Source organism: Harpia harpyja, chromosome Z, assembly GCF_026419915.1.
Source record: "Harpia harpyja isolate bHarHar1 chromosome Z, bHarHar1 primary haplotype, whole genome shotgun sequence".
NCBI lineage: Eukaryota > Metazoa > Chordata > Aves > Accipitriformes > Accipitridae > Harpia > Harpia harpyja.
In genome coordinates, this window is record NC_068969.1 from 11,683,471 (window position 1) to 11,705,997 (window position 22,527).

Below are 22,527 nucleotides of genomic sequence, written 5' to 3' on the forward strand. Positions count from 1 at the left end.
TGGATATTAAACTAAAAGGAAAACACAAAGAGTTTTTGAAACTGCTAATAAGGTAGCATTCCTCTGCTGCCTTTCATCCTTCATTTCACAAGATCCCAGAGCATTTTACAGATGTAAATACAGAGCTGATCTCCCAGCAGTGAGATGCAGACAGTCCTGGGGTGGATCATGGCTGCTCTAGGACATGACTGCATCATTACAACTCCTCATCCTGCTGGGCTCTCACTTTTGCTCTGCCACCCTGTGGCTGTTCAACTGCAGAGTTCCAACAAGCAAGTAAAGCACCTATTGCCTAGAAAGAGATGTCTTGTACGCACCAAGAGCTCCACCAGTGCGGATGGCTCATTTTTCCATAGTCAGGTACTTGCAACCAATTAACACAATTGGTAGGATTTGAGGAAAAAAGCTATTTTGAACTGAGCCAGAAACACACCCAGAAAGGACAGTCGTACTTCAGGGTTTGGTCAACAGATTGGAGTTTATGGCTCTGCCCCAGTCATTAAATGCACTGTGGATTTTAATAGAAACTGTTCTTTGAGAGATGGGTTACAGGCTTGATTCAAAATCTTCATTATCAATGCCAGTGCACACCCCAATTTTTAGGTGGGGAGATTTAGTTTTGATTCCAAGTAAAGGATGCCACCTACTGAATCCTTGCTACCACGATTGCATGCTTTGACCCTCACGGCTCAAGACCTCTGGCAGGATCACAAGCCAGACTGCAGTCCCAAAATAAATTCCAAGGAAAAGCAGAAAACAGGCTTGTAAAAACAAAGCTTTTCTCACTGCTACTCTCCCCACAACCCAAAGATGTATTACTCACTGAACATCTGCACAGTTGAAACATTTCTAGTTTTGCAACACCGACCTTAGCAGTATTAAAAAACCTCCTTACATCTTTATTTCATTTTGGATTCATTGTAATACAGTCTGACAATATACGCTAGTACAGTACATTCTGCAACATTTAACCCCTGTTCCCAGTTGCCGTTCTTAACTTCACGGCTTAATGACACAGAGTCAGTAGATCACAATATGACCCTGTTAATATTTTTTTAATGCCATTTTTACAAATTACAGCATAATGCACTGATTACGAGGATGAAAGGAAAGTCTCTACGTCTGTCTGGAAACCAAATAAAAGAATGTTTGAACATCTGTTCATCCTACAAATGTCTTTAAAAGCTTTGATTTTCCCATAATCATTTTGTTCCACCATTTCACCCTTTTTCGAATGTGTATCCAACAGCCTCAGGACAGCAGCCAGAGATCTGCAGTAATAGCACATTATAATCAAAGTTCTTGGGCACACTTAACTTCTCCTTTTGGAATTAAAAATGGGGGAAAAAAAGACAAAACCAAACCCCAGTCTTCGGATACCTCTCCAGCTGTCTGTCCTACAGAAACCTCTGCTAGGGGAACAAAACGAAAGGACGTGGCTTTGCAACAGGGGCTTTACATAGAGGATTACAAAGCACAAGGACAGGATATGGTGGTGGGTGACAGGACTCACATGAGGTATGGCCTCTGCACAGCCTGCTCCTACTGGGTCAGCAGTAGCTGTCCATGAGACTCTGCCCAAGTCATAGCCTAAGCACCTGAACACAGGCAATTACTCACCACACACAGGAGCTGGTGTAAGCTGCAGGGCAAGAGCCTTCCCCACCGTGCTGGGCTCCCAACACCTGCCATGGGACCCCTGCCAGCACCCAGATTTACATCTTCTCCAGAGGCAAGAGCAGAGCCACAACAAGGAGAAGCAATGGGCAAAGATGGGAAACAGGAGCACTATGGAAGAGGTTAGGTCTTGGACTGAGAGGATGGAAGTAAGACACTGAGTTAGTACACTAGTCTGGAAATGAGATGGAAGATGAGGGGAAAAGATTTTTAAAAGTATGTTACAGGAGACTGGACAAAAAAGGGATAGAGGTCCAACTCTGGAAGCTGTTGCTGCTCCCTCCTTTGGAGCACCCCAAGCAAATAAACCATGGGAGCCTCAGCACTAGAAGACCTTTCAGCCAAGCAGAGGGCTGCAAAACTAAGTATTCAAGACTAATGAGTTTTCAAATGGATCAAGTGCCATAACAGCTGACTCACTGATCCTGCTATTGGCAATCCACAGTGTAGAGAGGAAAACATTAATCAGATTGTGCTTTGTAAAAATACATACCACCATTTACACTGACAGCCTCCTCTCCAGAACTATTAAAAAATGCCTTAGAAACGAGAAAGACAAAAACCTGTAAGTGCAAGGCTAACAATTCTGGAGCAGCCAACAATATCCTACAGCAGGACACCTCTCCTGATGACTGCCCTTTTCTTTCCAAAACTCCAAGCAGAGTTGGCAGAATTTAGTGACCCATTTAAAATTTGGCAAGGACATTAGAACTATAGAGATAAAAATTTAAGTTTCTTAATAATTTACTTTTGACTTTTTTTTTTAATGAGAAGGTTTTTTATACCAATAATTCTTAGACTAACCTGGGATCATAACAACGGCATTCCTTCTGTATCATCTGTTTCTCTAGCTTCCATCACTGCAATATCTTAAGCAGAGGTAACAGTGCAGGGTACAAAACAGGATTTGATAAAGGCTTAAAAGAAAGATAACATAATAAATATTCTTCCCAAAGGCTGCCTTTGGGGGTGTGTGGGAAGAGGAGAGAAATGGGGAAGGAGAGGTGACAGGGGTGTGAAATGCATTTTTTTCATTATAGAATATGTTTTCCAGCAAGGCTGGCAGCACAAGTCACATTAAGCCATAGCTGAAGTTGCCTGCCTAATTCCTCTGGGATCACACTGAAAGCATACCCCATAATCTTAAGGGATGTGCTAAAGCTTTGCTGGGACTCACTCAGCAGAAACTGTTTGGGATTATTCCACAAAGCACTAATTCTGTTCTGATTTAAAGGGACACCATCAACCTAGTTTAGACACCAGACTTGCCCCATCTCACGGCTGTTCAGCTGTAAATATCCTCTCAGTAGCTGATATTTTTGCCATTTGTATCCACTTTGGTTACCTGGAACTTAAAAGGAAAAGAAAAAGACTGAAAAAAACAGGATCGTGTTAGCATGATGGACTCATGCCCATCAATGGATATTTGATTAATAATGCTTTGAGTGTTATTAATAATGTAATTATAATAATATGATTAATAAGAATGAGCGTAGCAATCTATTACAGTTATTTACTTCCATGTGCAACTAATGCACTTATATTATACATGTGGTCATCTTCTATGGCTGGCTTCAGCAAATGGGTCAACAGGCTGCTATTTAACATCAACAAGAAGAAGTAGTCTTTTTGCTCAAAAGGCAGGAACTAACATTTTCCATGCTGCCAAGCCTGGGTCCAATTTCTGTTCCAGACTGCAGCTTTTGTACCTGTGGAATTATTGTTAGGTTTCATGTTAAGGTGTCCTATGCTTTATAAATAACAAAGAAGGGATATTACCAGTGCTCTCCTTTTTATGAGCCTAGGACATGAAACTGAGAAGAACTAAAGCAGCCATGAAATCCCTATTAAACAACTAATGGTTTCTAAAGCATCTTGGAGATACTCATTTTACAAGGCTTATGCTGCAATCTTCTATCGTTATTTTAATGAAATAAAGCCCTCGACTTCTTCCAGAGGCAACTTTTTCTTTCACACACAAAAGACATTTTGGTTACAAAAAAAGAAAACAATTCTGGAGTAGGATTCACCACAGAACAGGCAGGAAACTCAGAAAAGCTATATAAAATGTCACTGAAGATAGGTTCTGAACCTTTGGAACAGCAGACAGAACAATTAAGACTCTCAGTTACACGCATCATTATGTTTAATATGAAAAACATTTCTAAATATAAATCATATTTATAAAAAAAGATCCCTACCATCTCTCAGATAGCATCTTACACAGTTGCAGCTGAAGGAATGTGAAACATCCATTTTAGGTTTCACCTATTAAATCATGTGCTTTCTGTCCCCCCACTTTGCTCGGGGAAGTAAACCTAGACTAAATCAGCTTCACTTTGTGGGTCGCATGAAATTCACATCTTGACTAGATTTAGATTAATATTGGTGGCAAACTTTTAAATGAACAGAAACTTCAAAACAATTCTCCAGAAAAACATTGCTATTAGAACGCACACCTGAACGTGCTCATCTGGCAGGTGACATTCTCCAAGAGGCAGTAAAGATTCACATTGCAAAGATGACAAAATAAGCAGATTCTAACGGAACAAAACCAGATTGCAGAGATTTTGGAAGGGGGCACATAGTCAGCAGGAGCTTCCAGGCTCCATTTGTGAGGAAAGAACAGGTCTAATGCATTCAGACAAGAAACACATTCCACCTGAATTCATTTCAGAGTCTGGTCTTTCAGGTACGATCAGAGGCCTCTCTCGCTTTCTCAGGATTGAATCATTTTCTTCTGTGTGTCAAAGACATATCTTTTAAAGAGAAGAGAGATGGTAACAGGTTGGGCTGAATCATTCTTGCTGCTTTCATCCTCTTTGGCTGTATCCCCCTTCCCTGCCTTAGATTTCTTCTTGGAGGCAACAGTAAGAAGCATCTTGGTATCTGGCTTCAGCCCATCTGTAAAAAAAAAAACCCAAGAACACGCATGACAAAGGTGCTCAACATCACATTTCAGTATAACCGGAAAAAATGAATAGGCAAGTTTACTTCTGAAATCAACCAAAGAAAATAAGAAAGTAAATCAGATGCATTAGGAAAGTCACATTTCTGCATCACACTTCTGGAATACGGTAACTCCCATGAAAAATAAGAGAAGCCTTCAAACATAGTTCACAAAAGTGATACCCCAAATTGCAGTGCAGTATCCTGGCTGTATCCTTCTACAGCTTTTAAAGCATTAAATCCAGGCAAAATTTTAAACAAGCCAGACCAACTTGCCTGGTCTAAGCCTTTTACTCAGCAGACTTTTCCTATTATTTATACACATCTCCCAAAGATTCTTCTCATCACTAAGAATATTTATGAAAATATAAGTCATGAATGAAAAACAACTAGTAAAATACTAAAATTATATAGAGTCCTAAGAGTCAGAAGGTTCTTGAAAGTCTTTAGTCTGTTTCCCAGACCTGCCAGAAGCACACTGCTTAGGTTTTAACAAACTATACAGTTTCGTGTTTGTTTGGGGGGTTTTGTTTGGGGTTTTTTTGGCTAACACACAGTATTTGTTAAGGGTTTCAACTGTCACGTTTTAGGGGAACTAGAATTAACTTGTGTAGGATTCTGGGGATCTCACTTAAGTCTTTCTCCAGACAATTTGTACCAAACAAAAATATTTGTCCTTTTCTTCCTAAATGGCTAGGATTTATTACACTTTTATATTTTCTTTTAACTCGACACATTGGTGACATTTTAGATAAGAAATGCAAGATAGCAGAGACCAAAGAAACACTATAAAACAAGAAAGATGCAGCTCCTAAAAGAACACTCCTGAAGAATTGCTTTCTTAAAGCGGAAGACAGCAAACTCCTTGGAAGCTTATTCAGCCACCCGAATACACTGCAATGTGGTTCTCAGGCATTTGGCCAAACTCAGTTCAGGTATTTTTAACCTGTGGTGTCACATAACCTTATCTCAAACACTTAATCAGCTTCTCTCCCCTCATATTGAAATTCAGATGAGGATTCTCATATCACAGCCTGACAAAAAGATCGAGATGCTTATGATTTACTGGAGACAGGAGGTCTACAAGCACAGGTGATTTGCTCCAGCACAGACGCATCTAGAGGCACTTACAGCTGATTGCAGGGGGACACGGCACCAGCGCCCACCTTCTCATCTTGCTGTGTCAGGTAGCAAATTGTTCCCGGCAGCATCCCCACCGCACAGCACAGGGAAGGGAGGAAACGAGGAAGTGTTGAAGCAAAACCAGGAAACTGTCGATTTGCCATTTCATAACCAGAGGTTTAAAACAGCCCTAATGCCCTGCAGTGCAGCCACAGGGAGACTTTTGGAGACAGAGGGGTCTTGCTTTTTTTAAAAAGCACAAAGGCATAAAAGAGGAGAAAAGCAACACATTTCTTATGTAACTAAATAAATTACAGTCTACATTAAGGCTGCAGAAGTCCAGCATCAAGCAGAATCAACTTTGTATAGTTCTGCAAGATCTTGCATTTCACAGTCACAGCAGCAGCTGTTTTCTCTTTTCAGATGGCAGAATAGAAAAAAGAGCAATGATTATTTCATTGTGAAAATAATTGAGACTGTTTTTCCTTGATGGTTGAGAAGTCTGATAATGACTATCTTTGCGTGTGTAAGGTTCAATTAATCAAACTAGGTAATATGGTGTGGCCAGACCACAATATTATATGGTTTTATTACATTGTATAGTCATGTTTGATGCAGCTGTTTCGATTTTTAATTGGATGCTTTCATATAAATCCCATTAATATCATTAGCCTTACAAATACTCTATCTTCATTATGAAAAATAATTTATCATTACATGAAAAGCAACTTATTTCCTATTTGGAAAGCTCCGAGAACATCTTGGGTGCTGCTTGAAAAAAAACCAGCAACAGTCAAAAAAGAGAAAAACAAAATAAAAACAGGAAAAAGAGTGACATCATGCAGTCCCACTCTACCTTTGCAGGATTTGTTTCATATTATATGTTTTCTACTGTTTTGACCAACCTAATTGTAAGTGTCCCTGAACAGGGTTTCCTCCACTTTCCTGGGAAGACCATTTATTTTTTGGATAAAGAAGCATTTCATTTTGCTTTCTAGTTGGTTTCCCTTTCTGGGTCTTATCACTATTACTAATGTTGCTGTTACTGGCACATTACCGTTTAAGAAAGATGTTTAACTAAATCCTTTCAGAAAGACACACTTTAAATTAATTAAAGCAAACAAATCCTAAAACACTTCTATTTATGCTAGTAGGCTTTGCAAGACTCTAATTTCCAAAAAATGCTAATTGGCAGAAAGGAGAGAGGAAGGGAGGAGATGTGGCATTAAAATTGCAGCCAAAATTTTCCCTTGTGGGTATCTGAATGGAGGCACCTAGGCTGCTGCTGCAAACCCTTGCCTGCAGCCCGCAGGACAGTGATGCCCCCCGGGCAGGTCAGCCTCTCGCCCCGGAGCGACACTCGGCTGCAGCAGCAAGTGAGGGAACTCCCAGCCGTGAGGATGAAATAACCTCTTCAGATAAACTGAGTTTCAAAAACTGCCAGTGACATCAGTGAGCACTTGGACAGCCCAAGACATCTGAAACCTGGTACATCATCTGAGGTGTTTAAACAAAGAATCTTATGTTTGAAAAACTCCATTTTCAAGAAAAAAGGATATGCTGCACATGGAAGCGTACTGGGGAAAATGTATTTAAAACATGTGCAATCTCACCTCCTCTACCCCATCACTGACTTCCCTATATGAAGAAGTAAAGATACACCTCACCTGCAGCCCTTAACACCTATTTGGACTCAAAATAAGGTACTATAGGTAAGAAGTTTACAGAAGAAATAGAAGAACATGGTAGTTCCTACCAGTGAAACTATGGGCTGACAGCCAAAGGCAGCTCAGGTATTATTAAATTCACAAGGTATCTAAATTACCTAATCAGATCCCATGGCCCTCACTCTGCAAACAGATTAGGTGGCTGGCATCATACGCAAACAAATGGCATTTTCTGTTTTTCTGCTCTGGTGCCAGGAGGTCTAAGGGCTGAAGAGGCTCCGTGATAGGGAGCAGCACAAAGGAGCAGGCAGGGAGAGACAGGCAGGGAGGCACAATCGGGGTTTCATCTACCTCCACAGATTTCTCGCGTTACACACAATGCATACTTTACATTTTACAAAACCAAGGAAATGAAGGGAAATATATCTGTCACCGAAGAAGACATCAGACCTTTAATAGCTGAAATGACGGATATTTTTAGATGGAGGTCTAGTTTAACTTACTTACATTAAGGGTCTAATCTCTCCTGAACAATAGCTATGTTAGCTTGAATACATAGTGAGAAATCTGTTCCATTAATTAAGTGCTGCCTGTACTACTCGGATTTGTAGCAAATGTTAATAGATTTTTTTTTCTTCCTCTGTTGGACAATTACTTTATTTTGCCAAGTTGCTAATGGATTAAATTGAAAAGGTCCACGTGTTAAAAAAGACTTTAGCTTCAAAGTTCTAAGAAATGCCTTGCATACAACAGTGGAAAATACCTATATATTAATATTATTAATGGGCAGTCCTCAGAGGCACATAAGATATCTGAAAGCTTAGCAAATTCATTCCCACCCATCATAACCATGTCTGTAACAAGAAGTGCCCAGACAGGTCTTATGTAAAATGTACTTGTACCATCAACTAACCCAGGTTATATATGAAAATCTACTTGTAAAATAGTTTAACCCACTTCATTCTTTTAGTTTCAACTACTGTTAATAATTAACAAATAAGAATACAGACTCTTAACACAATATCCTTTGTCTCAGCATGGCCTCACAGATTTAGTCCAAACAGAGCCATTTAGAAATGAAAAAAAAAAAAAAAAAAGGTGAATTTTCAAATTCAAATGAAAAGTGATACCTCATCAGGAAAAATATTTTCCAAGTCTAAGAACAGTTTCACATGCACAAAATAAAGGATAAATGCAGTATTTTACACAATTTTCACAAATAAAAGCTAGCTTCTTAGCGATTTACAGTATCTTACATAGTTAAATGCACTGCAGAGTCAAGTTTTACAATTACGCAAGAAATTTGTGCAGAAACATGCAGATTTTTCAGTAACTTTGGACCCCTTCTTGTGTATAAATATAGGAAATCAATTTTTCCCACCCCCCCACAACGAAGATCTTCATAGCTACACAAGTTTTAAGGTTTCTCTAATGCTTCATTTTCTTCTTAAGTTAATCAGGCCTCCCTGTAACAAGGACACAGCAAAGCCTCCTGATAAAGACCCTCCTGCTGACCCCAGTGGTCACTGCCTCAGGCCCTGGGGACAGTCTCCATACCAGACTGCTGGGGAGTGCTGGCCAGTACACAAAACACAACAAACGCATAAGGCATATAAATGTCCATAACCAGCACAGTTTACTTGTGCTTTGTTTTTACTACTACTATTTCAGCTGGGAGGAGGACAAAAGCTGACAGAATATCTCCTCCTCCAATTCCTTTTGCTAATCCAATGGCAGGGTGAAGGAGCACTGCTGTGCTTTTCCCCCATATACATTTATATTTCAACTGTTACCTGTAAGCTTGGATGCTACTTTACCTTTTACATAATTTCCCCACTTCACAGTCTCCTTTCACTTAATATTGTCATTCCTTATCTTTTTTTCTTTAATTATTTTTTTTTTTTTGCTTATTATTTGCTTCTGCTCCCCTGCTCTTCTGCTCCTTGAAAAGGTTTCCAAGGATAGTCTCTGCTCCTTCTCCTAAAGTCCCACTCCTTCTTCCTTGACTCCCAATTCCACTTGCTATTCTGCCCTTCAGGAGTTTTAGATCTTTCTTTCCTTTTCCAACTTTATTTTTCAGATTTCCCATCTCCATATTTCTATTTCCTATTTCCACAGATCTCTTCAATATTTAGGAGTAGTCCTGCCTCCCTCAAAGCTAATGAAACATTGTGTTTGAATGGAAGATTTTAAAGACTGAATGCTAGACACATTGTAGATGAGAAGCAAGATAATACAGTGTCTCCTTGTAGCGCAGCCAGAGACCAGTAATTTTTAAGCAACTGATAAACACATCATTGAAAACAGGTGCAACAACATAGGTGCAGGGCATGGTCTCCAGCACAGCCAAGGAAAATTATTTTGCTGAACTTAAACAACTCTCTTCTCATGTGCACACTTGTTACAAAAAGCCTACTGCTAACTGTCCTAGCTAGCACTGATGAACATGAAGGTATTAGCATGGATGATTACACAGTTTTCTTAAGACACTGAAAATCATAACAGGGGAAAAAAGAAAAATCTTTTTAATAAGATTTCAAGTCTCCTGATTCATCAGAACTCGGCTTTCAGGTCAAAATTAAAAGTTCATCCTACCAATAGAAAAATCAGCAAATGTATTACACCAGCTACCTGCAACGGTACTTGCCACGGTTTCCCAAGAAAGCGCTGGCCCAGGATTCTTACCCCTGTGTTAGGAAAAAGCACATTGAGGCTACACCAGTAGCTCTCACTAGAATAGAAAAATATTCCTTTTTGCACTCAATATTAAGAAATTCCTAGACCATTCTTGACCTACTGATATTATCTCCAATCCTCCCATTCCATTCAGGAATTTGTGAGCAGAGTTTCAGGGGGAAACTGAACTTTGTTTTTCCCTTCTGTAAACAAAATACCCTATTTGCTTCCTTTGAACACTGCAGGTAGAAGACTCAACCACCTGCAATTTCTTGTTTCCTGTCAACATTCAAATGTTAAAAACTGACTGAACGTCAGAGAACAAGTTAACATAGCACACCTGATGTTGGAAATAATTTTTATGCGAGGCAAACGTAACCTTTTAATATGACAGGCAGACATTTTTCTTTCTTCCTGAGGGAAGGAAAAAAAGAGCAAACTTGAAAGAGGCAAAGGGTTGGGGATAATCCTCACTCACAATGGATTATTTGTAACAGCTGGTTTTCACAATTTCAGGATTTCCTTAAATTGAACCCTCAGAGCCTGAACCCTAATTACACAGTTAAGGAGTGTGTGCCTGCATCAACTCTCCTGCTAGAGTACAAAAGCCAGTTGACCTGAAAATCAGAAATAATTAGAGCCCCAGATGGAAACATCCATGCTACAGTCTGATGCAGGGGGACTGCGCTTGAGAGTGGCCAAGGACCAGTCTCTTGTCCTGCTTACTGCAATGATGGAGCATTGAAAGGACATAGAAACTTTTTGTCAGTACTGTGGGACCCGAGAATCCAGTACTTCAGCACAACACAATTATAAACTAATTAGATTTTTTTTCTTTTTTTTTTCTCTTGCAACAGCTATGTATATTCATCCAAAACTTAAAAAAAAAAATTTACCTATGTTCAAAGAGGGGTACAAGGTTCAAATACAGCACTCTTTTCTGTTTCAGTTTCCAATCAACTTTAAAGCAAGAATAATAAATCTATCACTGGTTTCTGGCAAAATTAAGAGAAATACCAGTGGTATAAGCATTGGCTCTGAGTCCCACAGTACACTAGCAAGCACACACTTGTTCTCCACCTAGTCCCAAAACATGTCAGCAGTTCTACAAAAAAGTTATCATTAATCTGTGCTCTAAACCCATGAAAAGCTCACGCAATTATCCCTAAAGTTCTGATTCAAACAAAAAGCAGAAGCATCCTAAAATCAGAGGATCAATTTGCCCAGCCCCTCCTGTTACAGTTGTCTCTACCATCAGACAGAAAGGACAAGAATAACAGAAAATGTAACATCCTGTTGCTTGAACTCTTTACATTAAGCTATTGCTTAAGAGTAGGTAGCAACTCTACTTCTCTTCTCCTCTGCTAAAGATATCCAAAATCCCACCTTTTGATGTTGTTCAAGCTAAGGTGGTCATTTTTCTCCTTCAATATCCCAGCAAAAAAACCCTGAGCTGATCAGGAAAAACATCTTTGTAAGCCTTCCAAGAACAAAAATACTATGTTACTCTGCCCATAAACACTGTAATAGGAACATCAGATATGCCACACCACATATAGTGGACTGGATGACTGAGTGGTCATCTAGAGACTGCCCATCCTATCTAACTTGGCATCCCACCTGCCTGTCATCAATTTATGGTGCTTCAGAAAGAGCAGGCATGAAAACTGTGTCCTGAGCTAACTAGAGCCCAGGATCAGGTAGGGATTCTCTACCTGACATCAGAGTCAGTGTGTCAACACCTACAAACCTTTCTAGCAAAAAGATTTAAGTACAGTGCTCCTACAGGAGCCAATCTACTCTGCTTCTAGGTGTTCATCGCCATGATAACAAGCATAATATGATTACCTAGACAATTTCAGTGTAACAGTTGACCAGAGATTCACTCAAGAAACAAGGGATATTCCTTTCCTTGCTACCCTCAGGAGCTCAGGATTTGAGCTTCAATTACTTCCACAGATCAGGCAATGAATTTTACTTATGCAAATCCCTTCACAATTCTCTAGTAATTCTATTTTGAATTCACACCACCTTTTCCCACATCTCGTCAGCACTCTCAAATATTCTGCTAGAGCTTCAAACTCCAGAGTAGATTCATTTTTCTCTTCTGGCTGGTACAAGATCTGCTATTATCATCTTGCCTAGCTTGTGAATATTAATAGGACTACAGCATGAAGTTGGCCAGGGAGAGCACTCAACCTCCAAGGAGACCAGAAAGTAGACTCCTTCCTTCCAAATGAGAATTACACTAATGCCTTGGCGTGGTAGTTGGGATCTACGCAAAATATCCATAATTCATTGTCTGCTGACAGAGACAAGAAAAAAAAAAAACCATCTTACAGCCACTTTGAGCAGAAGTAGACTGCCCCATGTCCTGACCAAACACTGGTGTGACAGCCAGCCTGCATAAGCAGAGTTATTCCCGCAGTCTCAGCTTGGTAGACTGTTTGGAAATCCTTAACTACTAAAACATTTTCCCATAAATTGGGGAACAGCTGCCCCATACCACATCAGAGAAGGCTGTAGTTCAGTGGTAAACTGAACTGAGTCTTGTATATCAATTTGTTAAGTTTATACAGGCTTTTAGACTGAAAGACATTATTATAAGAGGTGGTACTACTAGAAATAACACGGATTTCATTGTGGGCTCCTACTTAGCAGGGAAAGAGCTAATCTTCCTTGATGAGGAAGACAAAAGCTGTTTTAATTCGAGAGGCTGACCTAGGTGAAGTTCAGGCTGAAGCTGTATTTGGAAAACTCTCACATCAAGCCGGACACAACCCTTTCAAGCTCAGTGCCAATTCTACACAATGGCTTGAACTGCACTCTCCGGCAGTCCTTAAAGGCACATTTTGTATCTTGGCTTTTGCTGCAAGCAATCAAGAAAGAATGCAAGAAAACAAAACTGTTTCCCAAGCACTGTTTGCTGGTGCCATAATTAATATAATCAAACAATTCCACAAATTGCTTCCAATTGCTGGCGTCACTTTCATGTGCAGAGCCAGACTTTCAAAGAAGGGCCCTTCTTGTCCTATATCCTTACACTGGTAACCCTTGCTTCACACAATAGTAAACAAGACCTCACTAAATAGTATAGGGTAATTTGTACTGTAATAGGTCCCCAAGGCACCACGGACACAATTTGAAATGCCATCTAATTCTTCTTTTTAATTAAAAAAGCAGTTACTATATTTAAACAACAACACAAAAAAGTTCAGAGGGGACAGACTGGAGTTTCCCACAGCTCTCTGGGAGTTTTCTCAAGGTCAAGAAGAGTTTTATAGGCTCAATTGGTACACATTTTTTTCTTTAATTAGTCTGCCATACCCTCTGCATGAAGTCAGCGTCTTGATTTTCAGCCTGATATTTTTCATATTACTAAATGGAGCACAGGCTCCAGTACCACACCATATCTATTGGCTACTGAAGGTTATCAATGCCATACTTGCCTATACATGCCTTGCCTACCCCTTCCCTCTGCTTAGTCCTAAACTTGTCATTTACACTGAGGACGCCCAGCATACCACATTGCATTGAGAGTGTGCCATTCATTCATAGTTTTATACTTCTCAACTTCCAGCAAGATGATCAGGATATATTATCTGATTTCCCAAATTTACATAACATAAGCACATTTTAACATTTTTTTTTAAATAAAATGGAATAATTGAACACCAGATGCAAATGGACCACTGTCATGTGAAGCCATGCAGCAAGATGGATTCCTGCGCACTTGACAAATCCCCACTGTGTATCATACCATTGCTCTGCAACCATCTCATTATTTAAGTAAGTCTATACATTAAGTCTATACAAGCTCACACGCACTTTGGAAGGATATTTGCAGTTCCCATAGTGGGTTTTCCAAAATGCACCCTAACCCAACATACCCTTCAGCCCTAAATAACAGCTCTGAAATGAAGTCACCTACTTGATTTCTTCATTTCTTGGCTAGTTGGCCATACTTCAGTATTAACAGGTTGAGAGTACCAAACCTGACTTCGTCTTATAGGCCAACATATATTTCAGCTGTCATTATGTTTGTGCCACAATCATTTGTTGGCTAGGCCCTCCTCAGGCAACTCTCCTAAAGAGAGGATAACTTTAGACTTTGCACTCCTGGAACATAACTATGACTTGTATGCTCGACACAATTTTTTGTTTCTGTATGCCGGAGACTAGCTTTAATACCAATTACATGGTGGACTCCAGTACACAATGATTACTAGGTCTAGGCTACACAAATTAAGTGTACACACAATACAATGGATCAGCTTGCAGAATTACAAGACAACCACTAAGGTAACCTTTTTGGTCTCAAATCCAACACTGTGCCATTAGCCTAAAGGAAAGGATTTCAAATTAATTTCTGCATGGGCTATATATGTGCTTTCAGTATATTAACAAGGCGGCAGTTATGCCAGCTAATATATCATACCAGCAATTATTCATGAACTGTCTTCACTTGATGGCCACTCAAGGTCCATGCAGTCATTGAGATCATGCCTAAGCACTATACTCATTCTCCCAGCATACCTACAGGGAGAGGCAACTCTCATCCTGATGCTGTGCTTTTAGTCTGCACATTCTTCAAGCTCCCTGAAGCAAAAACAGAGTGCATGAAAAATGCCCAGTACACAATAGGAGCAACTGTGGAAAAAAAAAAAAAAAAAGGAATCAATAAGGACATCATATTATTAATAAATACAAATACATGCAATATATTTGGAAGCCAGGGAATGTAGACAGGCTTTTGTTACAATTCAACAACAGAAAAATTACAGGCAGGTCAGTGTGAAATATCCAAGACCATTCAAAACAGTCAAAGACAGAACAGCATCTTAAAATCACAACTGTTGTCACTGGACCTCTAAGAAGTACTCTCCCAGGAAAGGAGAGAAGGAAAGAAACATGCAGACATCAACATGATGAGTCTATGATGACTGTTGCACGTGACAGATTTTCACAAGTTTTACTGTTGAGGTGGTCCTTGCCGAGCAAGTCCTCAAATCAAAAGGAACAAAATCACAAAAGTGTCCCAAAGAGTACAGTTAGGTATGTAAAAATAGGAACTACTAAGCATAGGAGCTTTCATAATTTTAAAACCTGTAGAATATCTCGTTGGGACTAAATTTATATCCGGTGAGGGAGTTCTCAGCCCAGAGCCACTCCACAGTGGGCCAGAAGCTACTTTTGACTCTGTTTTTGTCAGCACTCCAGTACCTATAAAATAGTAAACAAACAAAACCAACAATGTTCATGCTCTGTGCACTAAGGTGAGCAGAAACAACTGAAAACATGTTTTGAATTCAACACAAGGGACTGTAAATTCATCAGCCTAGTGAAAAGGCAACAACAACAAAACCAGTTCCAATACGCAATCTCTCCTACAGCAGCCTTTCAGAAATGCATACAATGCGGAAAAAGTTCAGGTTAGCAGATCTGACACAGAATCAAAGGCAATTCATTACAAAGCAGCTTCAAATCAAAGTGCTAGATCCGCAAGCCTGTCTGTAATCCTCCCATCTTGCCTGCAACTCTTGATGGGGAGTAGGCACCACCGAAGCCAGTTAAGCTGGACCAACTCCGCTGACGTATCCCAGGCATCTGCAGCTCAGTGCTGGTCCAGAGTTTAAGTTTGGTGATATTCATCTTCCCCTGGGCTGCCTTTATAAAGCAATCCTGAACAATGGGACTTCAGAATAAGGAATAAAACATTTAAATTTTTTTTTAAACTTCCAGGCAAGGGCCTTTAATGCGATTAGAAGGGGAGGGGGATTGGATAGCAGCTTTTTCTTTTTTATGTTATGTATATTGTGTGTAAACAAATATGCAATTTGCTTTAAAAAGATAAGGTGATTAAATTTTTATCAGGCTTGTACTCTGTTGTCACCACAACAAAGAGAATTAGGAGTAGGAAAGAAAGGCCTTTTTATTTGAATTATGCTCTTACCAGAGGTTCTCTACAGCACAGCTGTAAAGCCACTCAATGTTCTCCAAACAGGCCCTTTGATTGCATTTTATTCAACTTGTTTGCGTTTGGAGCAATCGAAAGGAAAAGAACGCTCCACATTTTGATGTCTTAATGTTCCTTAATACCTTCTTTAATTTATATTAAGCTTCTTAACTAGGGTGATGAATTCTTCAAAAACAATAAAGACCTAGTGCAGAAATCTTTCACACACCATGAAAATTGAAATTATAATGTATTCATGGCTTTTTTTGTTATTAAAAAACATTATTTAGAAGAAAGATTTAAAGCATATAAAAAAATCCTGAAGTTGTATGAAAATTACTTGATCCACAGAAATAGACGAAAGTTCAAACTAATTATTACAAGGGAAATAAAATGTTGTGGGAGGTGGAGGAGAATAAACAGTATGAGAATGTTGGGTTACTATGAAGTTTCCAGTCTTTTAATAACCTATAAATTCCTTCTCTACAGTTTTCTACCAAAAAAAAAAAAAAAAAAAAGCTGGAAATTTGTATCATTTTGTTTCACTAAGACAAATTCTAATGTTTGCCAGTTCTTCCTCCTTTATTATTCATATACTTCTTCCCTAAAATGGCTCTTCAGGTTAACAGTTCCACAGTGTATTTCCCTCCCAGTGTCTTTCACAGTCTGCCAAGACCAACAGCACACACTGAAATTGGTGAAGATTGTAATAGAGCATGCAAACACCCACAGATGCAGCAGCTTCATGGGGCATGTGTTCCTGGGTGAGGTTCCCAGATTGAAACACCATTCACAGGTGGATCTCAGTCAAATGGGAGGCAGGCTGCATGACAAAAGCAAGGGTCATGTAATGAAGAATACAGAAGAGGCCACCCAAGGGACAAGACTGGATGGGTTTGTTTTTGCAAGCACTCTGTTTTCCAGCTATAGTTACGGGATGCTCAGTTTGGTTAAGCTTCAAACACTAACTATCTGGTCCATGTAACAAAACTCACTCTCAACAATTTCAGTGTTCTTAAAAATCTCTTCTGCAAAAAATGAACACAGCTTTCACTGAAAAGTCGATTATGGTACACAAACCAGCCTTAGCAAGAAACATCCAAAAGAGCATATTCTTGCTTTGCTTCCTAATTTGTCTACTTTTTTTAACTTAACTATTTTACATTCCAATGCAACTTCTTTAGTTCTCAGCAATACATATGCATGTGCATGTGTACAGCTACAAACACCTCACCTTGCTCCCCCTTCTCCTCTGCAAAGTCCAGAGAAGAAACAAGCAAGCCACTGCTGGCACTCCTTCTATGAACACCAACACAGTGCCTAGAGCTGTGCTACAGTGACTGGGTGCAGGCATATTACAGCAGTGGAGAAACAAGCTTCCTAAATGGATCCTGAAATACATCAAACCATTTGAAATACCCTTGAAATAATTTATTTGAAAAAGAATGTACATTTTCATCTGGAATGATTGTTGTTTTCTGTCGACATCCACTGACTGCTCACCTACCTTCCCCACGTCACATTTTTAAGCAAATTCAGGAAAGCTCATATTAAAACCTCACGATAAAGCCTGCCACATTTACACAATGCTTGTGAAAAAGCTCGCTTACCTGTACCAGCAATCAACTGGCCATAATAATTAAAACAATTAAAAATATTCACATGCTGCATTTACCATAGAGTAAAACAATGCTGATCTTAATCTAATACACACGCACCCTGGGTGAAATGACACCTCCCCCTCCTGAACAGGGTCACACCATACAAGCGCAGAAGCATCAAAACCTAAGAGTTTAAGAGCATATACATATCACTACAGCAAAACTGAAAAACCTCTCTCAACAAGTACGAAGAAATTGCAGACTGTGTCAAAGGCGGCACAAAACAGCTTTACAAACCATGTCGTTGCCCTCTGCCATGGTATCATGTTTTCTTCACATCTGTACTACAAACTAATTGCTGCTTTTGCAGGAAACAGTACAGGCAAAGCAATGCTAAAACGGACAGTTATTCAAGCACAATAATTACCTTATAACAGGTAACGCCTACTGTATCCCACCTATTAAAACTTTCATCTGCATTTTTTTAAGGGAGCAAGTACAAAATTTATATATCATAGACTCATAGAATGGTTTGGGTTGGAAGGGACCTTAAAGATCATCTAGTTCCAACCCCCATGCCATATCCAAAACAGTATTTATGTATGTATGTAACCAGTTAGAAGTCTTAACTGTTGTATCTATGAAAGCTTGTGCCTTAAAGCAGAAATGATTCATGAATTTTAATTTGTTTTAAATGTTGAAAAATTCCATCCAAGTAAATTGAGTCAACAAGCCAGCAAAGGATGAAGACATGTATCTGTTTTTTATTTAAAAAATAAAAAACTCCAGTCTATACATTTCTTAGTCACCCACAAATCCTCTAGCAGTGAAAAAATACTTTGCAATAATTAAGTTTCCTGCATTTCTTTTAATTAAGTCACTATGCTTTTCCCCATTCAGCACATGCTAGTTGAACACTATTGAGCCTTAACTGATTCTCTTTGTATTATTTAACTATTACTATTTTAAAATGTTCTTATAGAAATAAATTAGCCAGTGATTTTGGAAATTGGGAAAGGGGGGAAAGATGTGCAGAATGGGACACTTCCTGTAAGCTGTTTCAGTATCATTACTTTCAAAAATGCAAATTCATCAGCCCACCCTCCAAATAAAAACATTTAAAATGAACATAAGCATTATTTTTAAAGGCATAACTTGTTTATATTCCCCTTCTCAATATCAAGACTTCCAGTTCAATCTTTTCCTGCTTTTTCTCAGTAGTCACAAAGACCAGAAATAAACCTTTGAATCCAAAGTTAGTGTTTTCTAATAATTACTTTACAGTATTTGGGCTCCACATAAACAGCAACACTGACAAAGTCTAACACAGTCAAACAGTGAATGTTTATAAAGGGGCAGGCACAGTAAGTCAGACTTAAATGAGATAGCACAAGTTGCGAGATAGAGTGACACAGACCTAGCCCATATTAATAACTTAATACCTCTATCCATGCCACAGCGATACTTCCATTTTTCTAGGCAGGCACCCAAGGGCTGGGTTTCCTTCCTCATTACACTCTTCCTGGGGCACATACTGTTCTAAAGCCTAGTCAAGTAAAATATTGGAAAACACAGGTACAGCTTCTGTCCAAGTCTATGGGAAGCAGATCATATATAAGGCTTAAGGAAATTAGCTTTCCTGAGCCATGCCCCAAAAAGACTCTCTTCATCCTTCTGAAATTTTCAGGTGCTGATTTTGTTTAGAAATAAGACATAGGCAATTCACAAGGCTCAGATGCAGAAATTAATAACAAGTATCCTGATGCCAAGTAGCTGGCTGGAAGAGAATGAATTACAGCAACCTAATGTATAAGATTCCCACTACCAATGCCCGTCTGTTTGAGTGTCTGGGTCCAAATCCCGCAGTGAGAGGGAAAAGATTCACAACTAGTATTTCAGGGTGTTACGACAGCCAACCCAGCTCTGTGGACTGATGACCCGGACTGAAGTCACTGCACATTTCCAACACACCAACTCACTCTGACTTGCATTGCAGAAAATCCAACCCTCACAAATAAATTTGGTGTTTCTAGGGAGTGCAGTAAAAGGCAGCATTGAAGAAGAGGAAAATTAGATTACAGAAGATGTAATATGACCAGGCAAAACACACAAACAAGTTAAAAATAAATTAGCCCCATTACAAAAACCACAAAGGCAGCATCTTGTGTGATGACTGTTGATTTCATTAAGTTTGGGTTCTAGTACAGTCCATTTCAGGAGCAGGAGTTCTCACATCTCAAGATTTATTTTTCTTGACAAATAATTGTTAAACATTTGCCTTGTTCTAAGGTATCAATGTTTATATCTTAATTTACTCAAAGACAACACAGGAACATAGTTTAGCCTATCAACATAAATGACTTATGAGGGACCCTACCAAAGCATGGAATATCTTTTGCCCACTGAGTTTTGCTAGAATACTGGATTTTTTTGAAGGAGGGGAACAAGATAAGAAAAATTCACCCTCAAATTACATTTTCTCTGAAACCTCTTCTACATCTTCCTCCTAGCTCCCATTATGATACTGCTCCAGTGAACTTTGGACTTCACAGCATCTAAAAAGGACATCCAATAAAAGGAAACAGAGCGTCCCTTCCAATATCCATCTGTGCCTGTATTCTCTATTTAGATCCCTGCCTCAGGGTTTTAATTCCCTCCACCCTTACTCTCTAGTTAGCCTCAGTGGTCCTGATGTCTCCACTTACTGCTCAGGGCAGAGCTGATCAACTGCAGGTTCTGTGACGGCAACCAAGAAGCCATTTACAACTCCAACAGCTGTTACTGATTTTGCAGCAGAATCATGGCAAATCTGTGGTTCAAATCCTCCCTCCCTACACAAAGGGAGAAAACAACAAGAACAATCAAAAACAACCCCAAGAAAAGAGAAGGACTGGGAAAGTGTCATGGACAAAGGCACAGCCCTAGCCAATAACCATTTTGCCTGCGCAAAGCTAGCAATATAGAGACTATTATACCATGTTAAGTCAGTGCTGAGGTCCTGTCTTATCCAGGTCCTTCCTTGCCAGCAGACACCAGAGGAGGAGGAGGAGGAGGAGGTCTGCTGCGCACCGCCATGTTAAGTCACATTCTCTTTTTAAAGATCTACCTGCCCTGCAGACAGCGGCACTGTGCAGAGCTATCTCAGGTAACGCACAAGGAAGCAGTCCAGCGAGGAAGCACATCTCAGTGCAGGTTAATAATATGCCAACTCCCCCTGCCTCCCACCCACTTCATTAAGCTATTTCAGCCTTCACAGATCAAAATGGAAGCAGCAGCATTCCCTCATCCTGCATATTGATAATGAGAGAACTCGTAAAAGTGTTCATAAAAGCGTTTGTTTTACACACAGTTCATCAAGGCTATGGATCTACAGTAAAGTTTACATTAACACTTAACACTGCTAAAATTCAAGCTCTAGTAAAAGCTCTGAGGAAAAAGAAAAATCCAAGTATTTACAAAATCTACCAGATGCGCTCCCTTCCAAATAGGTTTAAACGATAAGTCTTAACAACAGTTTCCTCAGGACAGCTATCCTTTTATCCTTTGGAAGAAATACAGGATGCTACGGGGAAGAGCCTAACTCCTTAGAAGGAAAGCAGGTAGTTTGCCCAAGAGACACGCGGGTGGTTAGAATGAAGCAGCATCTTCAACTCCCTCCCTCTCAAACAAAATCAGCCTCCATGTCTTAAATGCATATACTTAAGACAACCTGTGTGGTAGCCCAGTTCTGCTCTAGGTGCAAGAAAAGTTATCAGTTTGCAGACAGGAATGAACCAGTCTTATTTCCTGTATTGGGCAAAAAGATACTGAGCAAGGAGTTCACCAAGATCATTTCTGCAGTAAGTCAGAAGTAAGAAATATATAGCAATTAATTTTAGGATTTTGTTTCATGTTTACATACATCAGCTTCGACCTAACAACTTTTTATTAAAAAAGACAGCAGAAATAAAACACTCAAATGAGACCTGCTCAACTTGCCACTCCAAAGTATACTTCTAGTGAACTTCATTGGAACAAAAAAAAAAAAAAAAAAAAAAAAAAAAGCCTTAACATTAGAAGAACCACTCAGTCGGCTGTGCTGACTTCTAATGAAGCTTAGTTTGTGCTCTGCCATCTAAAATTATAATGGACAGGCCACTCTATTCCCACCTTTTATTCAATCCTATTTTACTACTCCAAATATATACTACCTAAATTTGTATACTCTTTAACAGTAGTTAATCTTCAATTAAAATACCTAGAGCAGAAACTAAGATAACTGGTTTAAAAGGTAAAAGCTTATTGACAAAAATGTATTCTTCATATTGCCTTTTTTTAATTCTGCATATTAAAAATGTCATTTTTATGACTTGAAAAAAATCTTCAGGAATAATGACGGCTAACAAAAGACTGAAGAGCAGTAATTTAAAAAGCTCCATATGTAGCATCCTGATTACTGTATCAGTCCCATTTCCATAACGAAGGGAGAAGTCACCAAACTGCTGCCTGTCCTTTCTGGTGACAGGGAAAGGGCAAAGAGGACAGCATGTTTTCAAGGCATCATCCTTCAGGCTCTAAGGGAAGAACAAGAAGTCTCCTGCAGTACAATATGTGGGTGTCAGTGTCCAGCACTTTTCTGGAATACGGTAACCCCAGCTCTGGTGGTCCCTGCACATGTACTTAATTTGGAAGCAGCTGGGTTCAAAAGTTTATCCTCACTTTTTGACCTGTAAAGGTTTAGTGTGTGGGCATGCACATGAGTGTGTACATCATACCACACAAGCTGAAGATGTGCAGCCACAATATACACAGTGTGTGAGTGTTTATGTGTATGGTTTTGCACAGAGAACATATTGCGTATTTTTAAATACCGTAACATTATCCAGTATACATCAGTGAT

The 22,527-nt window shown here is 39.4% G+C and overlaps 1 protein-coding gene across 3 annotated transcripts in view; it reads right to left on the bottom strand.

Annotated features, from left to right (window-relative positions):
* Positions 1-3,064: 3,064 nt before the first annotated feature.
* Positions 3,065-22,527, bottom strand: part of EEFSEC (eukaryotic elongation factor, selenocysteine-tRNA specific) — a 129,334-nt gene continuing 109,871 nt past the window's right edge. For 2 of the 3 annotated variants that reach the window (XM_052776856.1, XM_052776857.1), the window contains exon 7: positions 3,065-4,581. In XM_052776856.1, the coding sequence (XP_052632816.1) occupies positions 4,397-4,581 (185 nt within the window). In that variant the 3' untranslated portion in view covers positions 3,065-4,396. The remainder of the gene's footprint in view (positions 4,582-22,527) is intronic. The other variant, XM_052776858.1, reaches the window with a different exon arrangement.